Below are 15,309 nucleotides of genomic sequence, written 5' to 3'. Positions count from 1 at the left end.
GGGCCATCCGACGCGGCTGATGTTTTTGCCCTGGAATGTTACAATCTGTGCTTCCTTCCTACATGGAGGTTGAGAACGCGGCTCCGGGCCTGAACATATGGGCCACCGGTGATTTATCGCTCGGGAATGGCTTCATGCAGATAAAATAACCAGACCATTAATGGCTCCCCTCCTACCCAAGGCTACAAAAACACATGAGTGCATTGATATGGAATTTTAAGTGCACGATCTTCGTCCTCCATTTGAGCTCAAGCTGCTGAGAAAACCAGCAGATAGATGGCAAAAAATACTGTCTGGTTCACTAGGTGACTGTTTAGAGACAATATACGCCACACAAGTCATATTCTTCCATATTACGTGCTCATTATTTGTTCTCCTGAATCTTACATTTACATTTGCTCTCCGGGGACTCCTATAATTGAGCCGGCTTGTTAGTTTTTTTTTTTTGTTTGTTTTTTTTTTAAGTTCAGGCCTTGAGGATGGAAAGTTAGAGCTGCACTGAATGTGTAAAATAAAAAAATCTTTGATCTTCCTTAAAGAATCCTTGAAGGCTCTTGTATGTTTTGTTTCTGAATAGCCTGTCTTTGCATAAACCAGCAGGGAAGCTTCCCTACTTCCCCCCCCCCCCCCCAGCCTCCCACTACAGTCCAGCTCCAGATAGAGAGCTGAGACTGCGAGGTGGTTTGCTTGCTTTTGTGATTATAATGAGGCCAAGCTGAGGCCAGAGGTGACAGCCGCAAAATTCCCACACACATCCACACTGAGCGTCCTCAAGCTTCTTTCCCCCACAAATTCCAAAATGGCTCTCCCGCCTAAAATTTCAATGAGGAGTAAAAAAAGAAAAAAAAAAAAACTCCCCTCACTTTGTCTTGGAGCGCCGGGTCTCTTCACTTTGCCGTTCAGACTGGTTATTTTCCTGTGCCCACAAAGGAACCCTCCCTCATTTGGAGATGGAGTGGGGTGGAGAATTGATTTCTGTCTGCACCGCTCTGCGTGAAATTGCAAAGTAACTCCAGAGGCCCCTGTTTTCTGCTGGGGGCCATAGATGTTCCTGCTTGTTTATAAAAGCCACTCAGAATCCTCTATTACCATTTCCTGAAATGCTGATTTCTTTCTGAACACGGTGCTGTGAACGGGTAGCTTATCGGGGGGGATGTTTGCAAGGATGGCAGGCTTTTATGCAGGAAAAGTCCTGCAAAATTACTTTTTTTATCCTGCAAAGTTACTTTATATCCTGCAAAGTTACTTCATTTATCCTGCAAAGTTACTTAGTTATACTGCAAAGTTACTTTATTTTCCTGCTAAGTTACTTTATTATCCTGCAAAGCTACTTTATTCTGGAATCCACTGCAATTCACTGAAATTCTTAAGCTGTATGCAAATGAAATTTCGTTCTGTGCGCACTCTGTGCAAACAAAATGACAAAGTTTGTCTAAGTCTAAGTCTAAAACCCCAATCTGTGTTATTCGGAAACAGATTGCGATGGAATTTGCTGTACAGCTTTTGATTTTGCAGGAAATCAGTTTAATCGGTGGCATAATTGTAAAACAATTGTTGTTGAAAGTAAATCTTTGAGTACATCTGCAACATATATTGACTCGGAAATCTCCGTTGCAATATTACCAAGGGCAATTTAATCACCTTTTTACAATTTGGCACAAAACAAAAATGTAAAAGAAAATGTAGTCATTGTTGCTGCCACATAGGGATAGAGAAAAAAGGGACCTCTCAGGTGTGTGTTTAAGAGGATTTCATGAGTAAAACTGGCATCAAAGGTAGGGCTGGGCAATATTGAGATTCTAAAAATATTGATATTCCTCTAAAAGAGATGAGACTATATTGTTTATATCGAGACAGTCTGTAGCATTAGAATTATACTTTTATGTATTCCAGTAGGTTATTTTTTAGCCAGGTTTTTCAGCGATTTGTTAAAAACGTGCCTGTGACTGTGAGACATTTGGGATAAAGCTTCGATTCCGAGATACCTTTTTGTAATTTATGAAAAGAAAAACATAAATATCGTATATTGGCATATACTTATACACCAGTGGCGCAGTTAATTCCCTCCATTTCAGTGTTGGGCAACTGTGCAGCCGTGAATTCACATCGCTGCTGTCAGATACCATTTGTAAAATGGGCTGAATATCTGTAGCTCTTTTCTACTCATACTGACCACTCAAAGTGAGGTTTATAGACGTCATTAAGTGGAATTTAGCATTATCACAAAACCTCAAAATTCTTATACAGTGTTTCCCCAACCATTATCCAAAGGGGGGGACCCTGCATGAATACCACGGCATGTAGTAATTGTACGTCCATCCATCCATTTTCCATCACGTTTGTCCCTTGTAGGGACTATAATGCTCCAGCAAGACAGCATTCAATGGGCGGGGTACACCCTGGACAGGTTCGCAGGGCAACACAGAGACGGACAACCATTCACGCACACACTCACACCTTTAGAGAGGCCAATTAACCTAACAGTCATGTTTTTGGACTGTGGGAGGAAGCCGGAGTACCCGGAGAGAACCCACGCATGCACAGGGAGAACATGCAAACTCCATGCAGACTCGAACCCGCTACCCACTGCGACACTATGCAGCCCGAAATTCACATCTGATGACATTAAATTTCTTCGCCTGTCTAAATAACACCAGATCACATTGTCGGCTATTTCTGACAGATCTCTCTGCGTCGCAGAGTCACGTTCGCACTCACGTTCTCGCCAGCAATGAAGAGAGCTCACGGAGAAATGCGTTACAACCGAAGAAATGCCACATTTGACAAAAGCTGGACAAAAATACCCCCTCTATCGTCTTCGGCTCCACCGGGAGAGAAGCCGATCTGATTCGATCAATCTCATTTTCATCCTTTCTTTAGGTCGATATAACATCCCATGACTGCAGCTCAGGGGTTGGAAAGTAGATTTATTGATACACTACCAGTTGTGCTTTTAGGTGGAGGCGTCTCTACGACATGTTGCCCTCTTCCTCTAATCTGGCTTATTGGAATGAAGGGAACCTGATGTGCAGCAAATGAATGTCATGTATCAACGCGTACGCTGTAGGTCGCCAACATGCCAAGAGACAGATTAGGAGAAATGGGCTTAAGGTAATCTTTTTGTCAGTAAAACATTATTTTAATTGGCGGGGTGCATACGTGGAAACCTTTGCAGTGCCTGAGCTGCTATGTTTGGAACTAGTTCAGGAAAACACGCCTAAAACAGTCTGCCAGATATTTCAAAGCGAGAATGTCTGGAAAAGCTTCCCCCCTTTTTGTTTTTTTTGGTTTACGTCTGGTTTAAAATACAGCAAGCTGTGCTTCAGGTGTATTCTTGCACTTTGCCACAACAGACTATATGTGCTGCTCCTATAAGCCACGTTCCCACCGTGTCACAACAGGCTAATCATCCAATTTCCATCTGCACTTCACTCCAGTCTACAAACCTGGTTCTCTCTCGGCTATGAGGCGCTTCTGAAAATATTTGCAGTCTCTTTGTGCCGCCTCCTAATTTCTCTCTCAGCACCTCGTCGCAGAAAAAAAAAAAGACCTCGGCTCGCTCACATCAAAAGTTTTGCTCGAGCAAAAAAAAGAAATGTTTTGTCTACGACTCATCTGGGGTCTGGAACCCACCTGTAGAGGAGCGTTTGTTAACATCAAACGGGCGGAGCGGAGAGCCCATTGAACCCTTCGCTTTGAGTGACGAGGCGGTGCCGCTGGCGCAGGTGAGCGCCGCAGGAATCCAGTGACACCATCCTTTGAACCCCGGGAGAAGCGGGGAAAGGTGGCGGCTGTGTGTGCGCGAGAGTCAAAAGAAGTCCTTTTGAGGTTAGCGTCGCAGCGATGGTGATGCAGCGATGAAAGGTGACCGAGTCTGGAGGGGAGGTCTGGTTGTTGCTAGATTAAAAAGCACAAGAAAGTCTTTGCTGCGCTCCTTAATTATAGGTGTCTGCTTCTGCACCCTTTAACTGGGGATTCTCCAAGATTGGTCTGAAGTCATGTCTGTTAACATTTTAATGCCCTGGCTTTGTAAATCAAAGTTAATGTCTGTAAAATCGTCAAAATATGGTTGGGTATGTTGATAAAATGACAAAGTAAAGCTCTACAGCTGGATGAAGCCATACTATAGAATTATTGTCCTGACTTTAATAGATATTACAGCTGTGTAAAAACCATTTTGGTCTTTGGCCCAAACCAGTCAAATAAAAAAAGGCAATGACCGGAAAACTCATATTACTTGTATTTTCCTAAATTCTGCTGTACAATTATTTGTAAAGAGGACAACCCATGCAAAAATCCACTTTTTTAGCCCTTAAATGCATTCTGTTGTGTACTTGGAGTTTCTAGGCATGGAGAAAGTGTTACGGTAATTTAGTCTGTCCAAGTGCTGTGTAGATGTCTTTGTATTCTGTTAGGGTCATATTTTTCAAGCCGCTCAGTTTTTTTTTTCTGTCTTCTATTATGTTTTTTTTGAACAATTACGTCACAGTATTTACCCCCGAAGCCACTAAACAAGGTCATGGACTTCCGGCTAACCAATTTCCGCCATTTTTATTTTCCGCTGTGATTTTTGTAGTGCAAGCTCAAGGATGCCCTTGAAAGCTACAAGTGGATGAGTCTAAATGCTCGGTTGTCGGGTGTATTAACCCACTCAATTCATGACACTGACCCCCAGGTACAGTGGTTCCCAACCGTGGTCCTCAAGGACCCCTGTCCTGCATGTCTTAGACGTGTCTGTTCAAGCTCACGTGATTCAAGTGAATGCATGACCTCTTCTGCACACCATCAAGTGCTGCAGGAGCCTCTTAATCATCCATTCATATAAGTCGGGTGTGTGGCAGCAGGGAGACACCTAAAACATGCAAGACAGGGGTACATCAGAATCAAGTTTAATCGCCAAGTAGGTTTGCACTTATAAGGAATTTGACTTGGTATTGATGGTGCAGACAAAAAATAAGAAGAACCAGGGTTGGGAACCACTGTCCCAACATAGTACAAAAATGGCTTAAAGGGGTGTGGAGTGGAAGGCTCTGTGACCTGGAATGGGGTGGCTCCTTTAGATTTAAAGAGACAGCACTCAAACCAGTTGCTCTCAGACACACCTCAGAACAGGGGTGAAAAGGGGGGCTGTGGAGCAACAATAATGAAGAATTTGGACCAAAGCATTGTTGTTCCACTTTATGTAGACCACAACCGAATGATTTAAATGTGAATAGGAAACATTAAAAAGCATGATATGTCCCCTTTAAAGGTATATATTTAGAAAACTGACTTGATTATTTTAGTTACCCTTTGCCGTGAGTTTCACAATGAAGTAGTAATAAAGACGCGACTGTATTGGTCGCTGCAGCTTTCTGTCTGTTTGATGCGACCTGTTCTTCTGGGGCTCACGTTGCCTCAACAAAGCTGTTGAATTAAATTTAAGAAATCTGCATCTTAGTCAGCAAACGGTAATAAAGAAACCACTTGTTCGGAATCGGATTAAAGCCTATTTTCTTTGTTTTTATTTAGTCTGCGTGGTTAGGTCTCCTCTCAGGAATTTAGTAATAGTATGAAGAGTTGTAAGCATTTCATTTATGATCTTGCCCAAAATAATGACTTGGATGATAAATTAGCTCATCTCTTGTGGTATGCTATCGCTGTTTGAGCTCCTCCTGACCCGATGGGGCCAAATAACCGTATTCCTTTCTCTCCACAGGGACCTGCGGAGTAACATGATCAGTCGTATTGAGCCGGGAGCTTTCCTGGGATTGAGAGCTCTGAAGAAGCTGTGAGTATCAGAGCGTGTGTTGTGCCTCTGTTGACTATGTAGCCAGATGTTTTGTGGCTGTGCGTACTCCCCTTTGTGATCAGACTTTCAGGCTTTGAAGACTTTTGAGTGTCTTATCTTAAAGAAAATATCTGACGTAGTTCCCCTTGTTCCTCAAGCCAGACCTTATAGACAAAAAGAGCACAGCTCCCAGAAGTTGATTATAGCACGTAATTTGGCACAGAAAGACAAGCGGTGGGTATGTAAATGATTTCCTCTGCAAGATGCTGGTATGTAGACTATAATCTGTACAAGATGGGCTGCTGTGACAGCCGTACGCCCCTCGCAGACCAATGGATTCAGGCTTGCTCCGAGTTCGGATCATAGTTGCTCGGCAGCTTTCTAACCCAGAAGCTGCCTGGAACCGATTACGCCACCTCTTGTGCCCTCTGGTGCCTGCTCCAGACGATCCGGCTTCTTGCAACTCAAATTACGTTTCCATTATGCGGTTTGAAGAAAATTAGCTGGGTAGCCCCTAAAATATGATGTTTGCTGCGAAACTAAATATGTTCACTTGAACCGGGGTTCTTTCTATCATCCTTTTCCCCGTACACTACTTGAAATGTGCCTTTTTAGAAATGACTTTTTTCATTATTTTTACCTTTTTAAATGAGGATTTTTATGCAGTTTTGAAAACTGTGCAATTGTTTGGATAAAAAGGGGAAAAAATTACTTTTCCTCCCTGCCCCATTTCCATAAGAAAGTCCATATCAGAATTTCTGTGAATGGGTTGTTTCTGAAATTTAGATAAAATATGGATGAACTCGTGCCTTTGAATGACCTCTTACTGTTTTATCATCAATCCTCGAGTTTCGTTGACACCAACCGACAGCTGATTACCAGAATGAATCAATATTTATATTTTTTTTACACTGGATCAGCCGTCACTAGAGGTCAGCCCGTCCAAAACTAAAAGTCTGAATATTTTGTCTAATCTAAGCGAGATTGCACCGACAGCACTCTTCTCTGAGAAGGTCGTTACTGTGTGAAAAACACTCAAAGGTTCCCGTTTTCTGCTCTGTCGTTGGAAGCTGTTGCATGTTGGGAAATACTGGAAGTCATCAGGAAATCTCACAGTTACTAACGCTACAGGAAATACACGGATGGTCCGCTAGTAATGCTACCTGGGCTAATTAAGCTAACTGCTAATCTAAAAGGCTGAAGGCTGCTTAAAACGTGAGTCATTTTGTCGTCTTGTTGAAATAATAGTGAAATCTTGTTCCTCTGCAGAGCTATATAACACAGAATGCTCTCTCCCTTATCTTCACATGATCTGACACAACTTTCTGGTCTTTAGTATAAATAATTGATTGTTAATGGTGGAAAGGCTTCTTAAGGCTCTTTTATAGTTGCACCAAATGAATAACTGATCTCATAATCTGTCACATGATGGAAAATCCAACTTTCTTCCTCTGAAATAATAGGCTGGACACAGCTTTGATTTATCTCGCTATTATCTGATATGTGGCCCACTTCTGCGTTAGTTGGGATTTATTTGTGAGGATATTTCTGTCCCGTAACTTGGAGGATGTTACTGCATTTTTAGATTTTCTGTCTTGTGTGTGTGTATATATATATATATATATATATATATATATATATATATATATATATATATATATATATATATATATATATATATATATATATATATATATATATATATATATATATATATATATACACACACACACAGTGGAATTCAGGCTTTTTGATTTTGCATGAACCTTTGAATTGTTGGAAAATTTGAAAATGTGACTTGAAAAAAGTGTGTGGGGGGATTGGAGACATCGTATTATGCTGAATTCTGTTTCTGAACATACCTTGGACATTTTTCAGGTGAAGAAACAGGAAGGGATATCGTTGAGCTCCTTGATCGGACCATCAATGTTTCTTGAAGTTTGTTTTTTGACTTCCAGATGTTTAAAGCTGGACCACTGTAGAAATATCCGAACCCCATTTACAGAATTTGATATCCAAACCTGAACAAATAACTGGAAAATTGGGGATGGTTTGAAGTTCTTGGATAAAAGAATTGGCCAGGAACACCGTGTGAAGCGGGTTTTGTTTTGACCTGGTCTCTACGACTATGTTTTGATGGGAACTCGTCAGAATAAAGGCGCATTGTGGAGCAGGAGTCTATTTCTAGCCTCCTGTTCTCCTTGCCTCCCTACCAGGTGCCGTCTCTGACAGCGCGAGGCAGCGTATGCTTTCACGCGCTCTTTAATAAAGGGAAGGGGGCAATCTGCTCGTAATCGTGCTAGGATCGCATTCATATGTGGGGGGAACTAACCTTACACGGCCGGCCGCTGTTCCAGCAGTGAACGTAGAGCCGCGCTTCTGTGAGCCTGTTGCATGAGACCGAGGTGAAACACAGCTTGACTCGCACTCATCAGATGGTACCCACCGTCTGCCAACACAAACTTTAGCTTGGCTGCTGCTGTGGAGCAATAAAGAGCGCGACGTGAAGGCAGTCGGCTCCTTGGTTCAGTCCCGCTCCAGTTCTGCCCCTCGGTGTCTGTTCTTGCTCTACGCGCGGATCGGCCGCGGTCGAAAGGTCTTCCTACTTCCTGCGCTTTTCACCGGAGACGCAACGCCTTGCACCGAAGCGTCGGCTTAAGAGCGCGGTCTGATTTCAACGATGAATCGCAGCTTTCGACCGTGCCAGCTTGTCCGTCTCAGTTCATTTGCCAGGTCGAAATCAAGAGTTGGGACCATCTTCTCCAAGTTTTTTGCAAAACATTGAAGAGGAGTTATTCGACAGCCATGAAAAGTCCCCCAGCCTCTTAAGTAGCAGTAGTTGTGTTGTCATGATTGGCCAAAACGTTTGAACAGTCAAGAAAGTCTTGGAAGAGCTTAAAGATCTTGCTCATGATGTCTGGGCTCTACTCAAGCCCCCGTCCCCCATCTGTTTCCTCCCCTTCAGCATTGCCTAATTAAAATTAATTAATTTTGGACGTCAAGTAAAAGCCGCTGACGTCTTGAATTGGGACTTTTCTGCACACGGCATGCATTAAATGAAGAGCCCTGCCTTAACACCTCTCGGGAAGACAAGTTGAGATTTATCCATAGTTAATGGGCAGCAATCCTTGTTTTTTGAATCTCCCTTAATGGTCTGTTCAAGCAATCTAAGAAATCCTGTTTGCAAAGACCACAAATGAATTTGTGTTACAGCTTGTGTTCCTAAAAAAATTAAAAATAAAGTATGTTAATAGAACTGGTTACAAATAAATAATTGTTGCAATTCAAAGTTTGCCCTTTTTAATTTTATATTTTTTCTCTAAAGAATTCCAGTATCAGGAGGTGTAGACTATCCGGTCTTTTCCAGGTGTAGAAATGACTTAAATGTAACCTGAAACCGCTATATTTTTAGACAAAAGATTAAACCAAAAAAATGAAATGCCAAACTAAGTGCACCCTGAGTACACCCTAGAGTTTAAAGCGGGCGGACTTTCTTTTCATAATCAAGGCGTCTCTTACCATAAGTTATCCACGGCTGACCCACATGTCTGAATACATTTTTTTTTTTACACCCTCACTTTGCTCGACAGCGTAGATCCGTCTGGTGCCGTACACCAGCCCCCCCCCCCACCCCCTCCCCTTTAATGTGCATTCCTCCCAACAGCTGAACAGCCTCTGCTCAGACCTAATCACATCAGGCTATTTTTGCCGCTGCTCAGCATGTCGTACACAGCAGCTGACGTGCTGAAACCATCCTTCACGCTGTTAATTTGCTGCATTGCAACGTCTAAAAGCAACCATTACAAAGTTATTCTGAGGACACGGGGCCGGTTTGCCCATTAAGTTACGCTGCAGATTCCTCGCGTAGGGCCTGATTACAGTAACTGTGTTCTCCGTCTTGTTTGAAGCCCCCCCCTCCCTCCCTCCTCCATCTCCATGCTCCGTCCTTACCACCAGCACACAACACTCCTGCAGATTGGCAAGCCTGCAACAGGCTGTTGTTCCTTCTCCTTCAAGTGGAACTAATAACCTCACACTGTGGATTCCCCACCTGCTACTTTAAAGACAAACTGCAATAAGAGAGAGATAATAAATGCTTGGAAGCTGGCGACGTGACGACCACTCATTTTCCAGCTATTGCTTCATGTTTCTCAAGCACTCCAGGATATAATTCAGCTGCTGGGTTGACGCCTTTTGTTGCATCCTCTTGTCATTTTTTTTTTGTAGAGGGATATATATTTTGTTCTTTTTAGTGCTGAGAAAAAAAATTTACTTCCTGGTTTAACTTGGTTTATCCATCCATTTTCCGTATCCCTCTCTATAATTTATGTGACGGCAACTGTAAGATAGTTTCGGCCTCGCGGAAATGGATCTCCGGGCCGATCTAACCTCCGACAAACACAGACTGAGGCTCAGACAGTGTATTGAAAATGTATTGATGGTCATTTTTCTCACGCCTCTCTGAAACTTTTCTGCAGTACTTGAGATGTGTTCCTGGTTCTGCTTCCTATAGATCTTTTGGGAGCTGGTAGATGAGATAGAATCAAAATTTCTATTTTCATTCTAAACACTTTTAAAGTAGGATTCTTCTTCTATGAACAGAGTTAAATAATGATTCTCTTGGACTTTAGAGAGTGTTTTTTTTTTTTTTTTCTCCGACGACTTCACGGAGCGTCGGTGTGGTTATGTGGCGGTAGAGCCCAGGGTGGATCGTTGAGGCTTCCTCTTTTACACTGTAGGTTACTGACAGCAGCAACATCCATCTTCTTCGCATGTTCGAAGAAGAACGTCTGCCGTTCCTCAAGGGGAGGTGCGAGGCGCGTCGGGCGCTTCCCTCTGATGTTTTTCCACAGACGTCGTGTCGGGTCACATCCAGAGTGGAAGAAAACACACACTTCTGATGAGTTTGACATTAATCGTAGGTGATTAATCGCCTCCCACCGCGCCGCTCCGCCTGTTTTTAAAGTTTCAAATCCCCCGCAGGCCCCACGCAGACATTATCTAATACCATCTTGGAAGTTGTAAAGCTGTCTGCTGAAGGGTTCGAGGTCGCTGCCCCGACCCGCCCGCCAAACCCGCCGATTTCTTACTTTTTAAGACGCGCTCTTGTTTTTCTTTCCCTAGCTTTCCTTTTTTGTCATCGCTGCTTACTCTTCACTTTTTCTGTGTTTTACAGGGACCTGTCCAACAACAGCATCAGCTGTCTTAACGCGGACGTCTTTAAGGGCCTGGACAGCCTGAGTCGACTGTAAGCCTCGTGCCTTATCCTGCATATAATGAGGATAATTAGTGAAGGGCCGACATCAACCGTGTGTTCTCTTTTCTTGTTTTATCTGCAGAAACCTTTCAGGAAACATGTTCTCCTCACTGGCTCAGGGAGTGTTTGACAGGCTGGTGTCTCTGAAGGCATTGTAAGTGTGACGAGGAGATGATCGCGCATCAGCGCAGCGAAAATGTCGCTACAGTCGTCGTGTTTGTCTTTGATTGCAGGGAGTTCCAGACGCCTTACCTGCTCTGCGACTGCAACCTTCTGTGGCTGCTGCGGTGGATCAAGGACCGCAACCTTTCTGTGAAGAACACCAAGTGCTCCTACCCGCAGTCTCTCCAGGGTCAGCTCATAACCTCCCTGAGGCCAGAGCTGCTGACGTGCGGTAAGGAGCAAACACTCTGGAGCTAAATAGAAACAGCAGCCGATAGTCCCGTTTCTGTTTTCCATGTTATTTCAAACTATGTAGGTGATTCAGGTGATCTCCAGGTTCGGGTGACGAGTAAAAACACAATTTTTTATTCCAAACAATCATTTCAGGGTCCATCTGTCCCTCAGTCCATTGCTTTCTTGCTTCTTGGCCTTCCAGTCTTTATTTCTAGATTGCACTGCATCGCTCTACAAATATCTGCCATAAGTTCACAGCTAACTTTTGTATGTATGCTTTAAAATGACTTAAAACATCTTAATATTTACTGTGGAAGGATCGTAGACATGAGCAATGTTTAGGACAAAGAGAAGTAAAGCCTGGTTTATGCTTGTGGTCATATTACGTCATTTTGACAACCACATCCCCGCCGCGCGGCCAAAAGTTTCTGCGCCGCGCACCTAAGGAAGATTTATAACTACGCGGACAGCCCTGTGCGTAAAACATGGCGGACGAGCAAGCGCTCCTTCTGCCGGAGGTTCGTAAATATAGACATCTTTATTATTCAGTCCATAAAGATCACCACGATCAACATATTTTTAACAACTCCTGGAGGGAAACTGTTGTCACGCATGGAAGAAAGTTAGAAGCTTCAACGTTGGAAATAGCGGTTTTCTAAATGTAGTGGGTTGCAGTACGCTGAGTTAAACATAAACATAAACCAGCCTCATCGGCTCACAGTTCAGTTCAAAACCTTTGTTTTAATGTCTCAATCTAGAGAAACAAACACATTTTTTAAAGATTTTTAACTTTATTCAGCAGTGAATGGGCAGTGTGCTCATTTTCTGACTAATTGATTTTAACAAAAGCTTTTCAAAGAGTGGCCAGTATAGAAGATTTGGGAGATTTGGTCTGAACTTTCCCCCCCGTGTTGATAAAATCCTTACACAACCATGTAGAGAGGCTACCCGGGTCATTCACTGCATGTTGCCCCTAGAGACGCACCGATCCGATACCCGGATCGGATATCGGCTTCGATATTGAATTATTAGCTGGATCCGATATCAGATGGATGACGCCAGTCATTTCTTTATTAATATAATAATTAATTTATTAATATAATACACAGCAATATAGCTACAGTGATCTAGTCACGTTAATTCTATGTTTGCAAAGTTGGCTACGTCATCACGCAGAGCAGCTATAAGTGAGCGAACACGGAGCAACGTGGAGCAAATGCCGGACCGAGCCAAGTCTGCTACTTGGAAACATTTCAAACTTGATACGCCAACAAGTCCAACTGCAACATATCAGCAATGTAAAAATTGCGAGGGGCCCGTGATAAAGACAGTAAATGCAACACCACATTCTTGGCAAATGATACGGTTTATTCACTCAACAGTAGTATCGGCTCGGTATTGGGTATTGGCCGATACGTCCAGACCAGGTATCGGTATTGGATTGGATGGGGAAAAAACTGGATCGGTGCATCTCTAGTTGCCCCTTCTTTTTCTGACCTCTTTCCATTCAGCTAAATTGTCAAATGAATGCCACTAGTGCCACACCATATCTTAAAAGACCATATTTAGCCATGCTTGATGTGTTTTAGGTTGGCTGGTGCCAACGTTGTTGAAAACGGCCTTCAGGAAGGGCAGCCACTGTCTGGATCTGGTGTGTAAACCTCTCTTACCGTCCATCCTCAAACATTTTCAGTGGGATTTAAATCAGGGGGGCATCAGGACGGTCAGAAAGAGGGATGCTTTGCTCCCTGGAACAAGCCTTTTTCAGACAGGCATTGTGGACTGACTGTTGTGGTGGTGTTGTTTGTAGATGCATTCATTACTACACAGGTGGGTGGCCTCAGACCAGAGTGTTGAAGGCCCTGCAGAACCTGGAGATCTATTGTTCCATTGAATGAAAAAGCTCCCAGATCAAATTTCACTCAAATGTACTTAGTGAATGTGCAGTTGAATGCCAGTAAAGTCGGTCTATGTCCAGTCGTTGAATGCCCCGCCTAGAGAACACCTGCTTGTCGTGCCAGTAACTTTGGATCCACCAGAATTCTCTCTAGGTTACATATTTTCTTATCTTGAGACGAGAGACTTGAGCTTTAGAAGATGCTTTTAGTTCTTTGTCTTTTTCTTTGTGGGTTTTATCTTATGGTTATTGAGCTGCAAATGTTGGGGGCCTCAATTTGTGTCGACAATCTCTGTCTTCTTGACTTACCCTGTGAAATTCAGCGCATAGGAAATGTTTGGGTCTACTCGACTTTTTTTTTGCCCTAAAATCTTCAAAAAATTTTAAGGATGTTAAAATTATAGTGTTTCTGCATCCTATCTGTGCACCAAAGGGTTCTTGGCAAGGCTGCTCCATTCAAGTCCAGAGAGCCTTTTTGCTTTTGCCATCAGGGGTCATGACACCAAATGCTTGACAGAAACCAACTTGAAATCTAAATATAGACTTTTTTTGGGCTACGGCTTTTAGCTTTTAATCACTAGAATAAGAGCCTGCTAGAGTTTAAAAACAGGTTTCGATAATTTGCCAGATGATCTGCCATGTCCTTTGTTCCTGTTTCTTCTTGATGCATGTTAATGCTCTGTTTACAACCCGGTTATGATCTTGTACATTTTTTCACTTCAAAGTCGGAGTATTGGTGCAGATTTTGCTGTCCAAATGGTGCACTGTGTGTGTTTGTAGCAGAAGGGTCTGTGTTTGGGGAGCGGGGGGCTTGTGCGGAGCGGGGGGCTTGTGCAATGACACGGCAGATAAGACGAAGCCTGCCCAGGCCAGTGCTGCCTTTGTTTGGACCTTCTCATGTCTTATCAGTTTGGCTCTCGCCTCCTCCTGGGATTATAAAACACATGACACAGATTTACAAGGAACTCGTTTCCTGACATGAATTGCAAGTAGCCCCGAAGTATACACGAGTTCAGCTTCCTTTTCACTTCTTCTTTAGTTTTTTTTTAATTTCTTTTGCCTGAAATGTAGAAGTTAAAGTCCTTTTAAAAACCAGGATTTCTAGCAATTCTGAAAAAGTATTTTCTTTCAGGATTTTCCAGTCCTAGATGAGTTTGGGAAAAGAACACCGAGTTTGAGTCTGTTGTAAATTTATAGTGAAATTTCGTATTCTTTTAAAAAAAAAAGTGGGATGCAGGAAACACTACGTTGATGTGGCAAATGTCTAGAAAGCATGCAAGAAATATGGTGTCATTGGAATTAGACTTTTTTTTTTAGACAGTGGATTTATAACACAAAATTATCCTGTGATTCTTTTTTTCCCCTTAAATTCAGCTGCAAATTTTTGCCTGCATGTTGACCTTCTTGTGACTCAAGCTAAAGCAATCAGCACTAGATCGGGCGGAGAGGCTTTTAGCCAATCAAATCACGCTTATTGATCAAGCTGAGGCGAGTCTCTTAAAAGTTAGCTGTTTTTTTTTTTTTGCCCCAATCTTTTTTTGCCCCAATCTTTTTTTGCCCCAATCCAACATGTTGGATTGTCTTGACCGGATATCCTAGCGCCCTCCAACAACTCCAACTTCACTTCTGCAACTGAAGCTGGTCCTAAATGCTCACAAAACTAAGTGTATGACGTTCAGTAGAACTAGCTCTCATACTGGTCTGTATGATGGTGCAAACACTGAAAAAGTCTGATGTTCTAAATATCCGGGTGTGTGGATTGATGAAAAACTGTCGACATACATTGAACAACTGCAGAAGAAGCTGAAAGCTTTGATAGGCTTTTGCTACAGAAATAAATTATGTTTTATCCCCAAAGTGAGGAACAGCCTTGTGCGGTCCACCTTCCTCCACCTGCTGGACTATCTAGATCAGGGGTGTCAAACTCATTTTAGTTTAGGGGCCGCATTCAGCTTAATCTGATCTCAAGAGGGCCACACGAGTAAACTC

At 42.9% G+C, this 15,309-nt stretch overlaps 1 protein-coding gene across 1 annotated transcript in view; it reads left to right on the top strand.

The window, feature by feature from the left end:
* The window catches only part of adgra3 (adhesion G protein-coupled receptor A3), a 43,061-nt gene that overhangs the window by 14,826 nt on the left and 12,926 nt on the right, over window positions 1-15,309 (top strand). The window contains exons 3-6 of the mRNA XM_012864941.3: window positions 5,699-5,770; window positions 10,947-11,018; window positions 11,110-11,181; window positions 11,261-11,421. Coding sequence (XP_012720395.2) covers window positions 5,699-5,770; window positions 10,947-11,018; window positions 11,110-11,181; window positions 11,261-11,421 — 377 coding nt within the window. The remainder of the gene's footprint in view (window positions 1-5,698; window positions 5,771-10,946; window positions 11,019-11,109; window positions 11,182-11,260; window positions 11,422-15,309) is intronic.

The sequence above is a fragment of the Fundulus heteroclitus genome, chromosome 14 (genome assembly GCF_011125445.2).
Source record: "Fundulus heteroclitus isolate FHET01 chromosome 14, MU-UCD_Fhet_4.1, whole genome shotgun sequence".
Classification (NCBI taxonomy): Eukaryota; Metazoa; Chordata; class Actinopteri; order Cyprinodontiformes; family Fundulidae; genus Fundulus; species Fundulus heteroclitus.
This window is presented reverse-complemented; position numbering and strand designations above follow the sequence as displayed.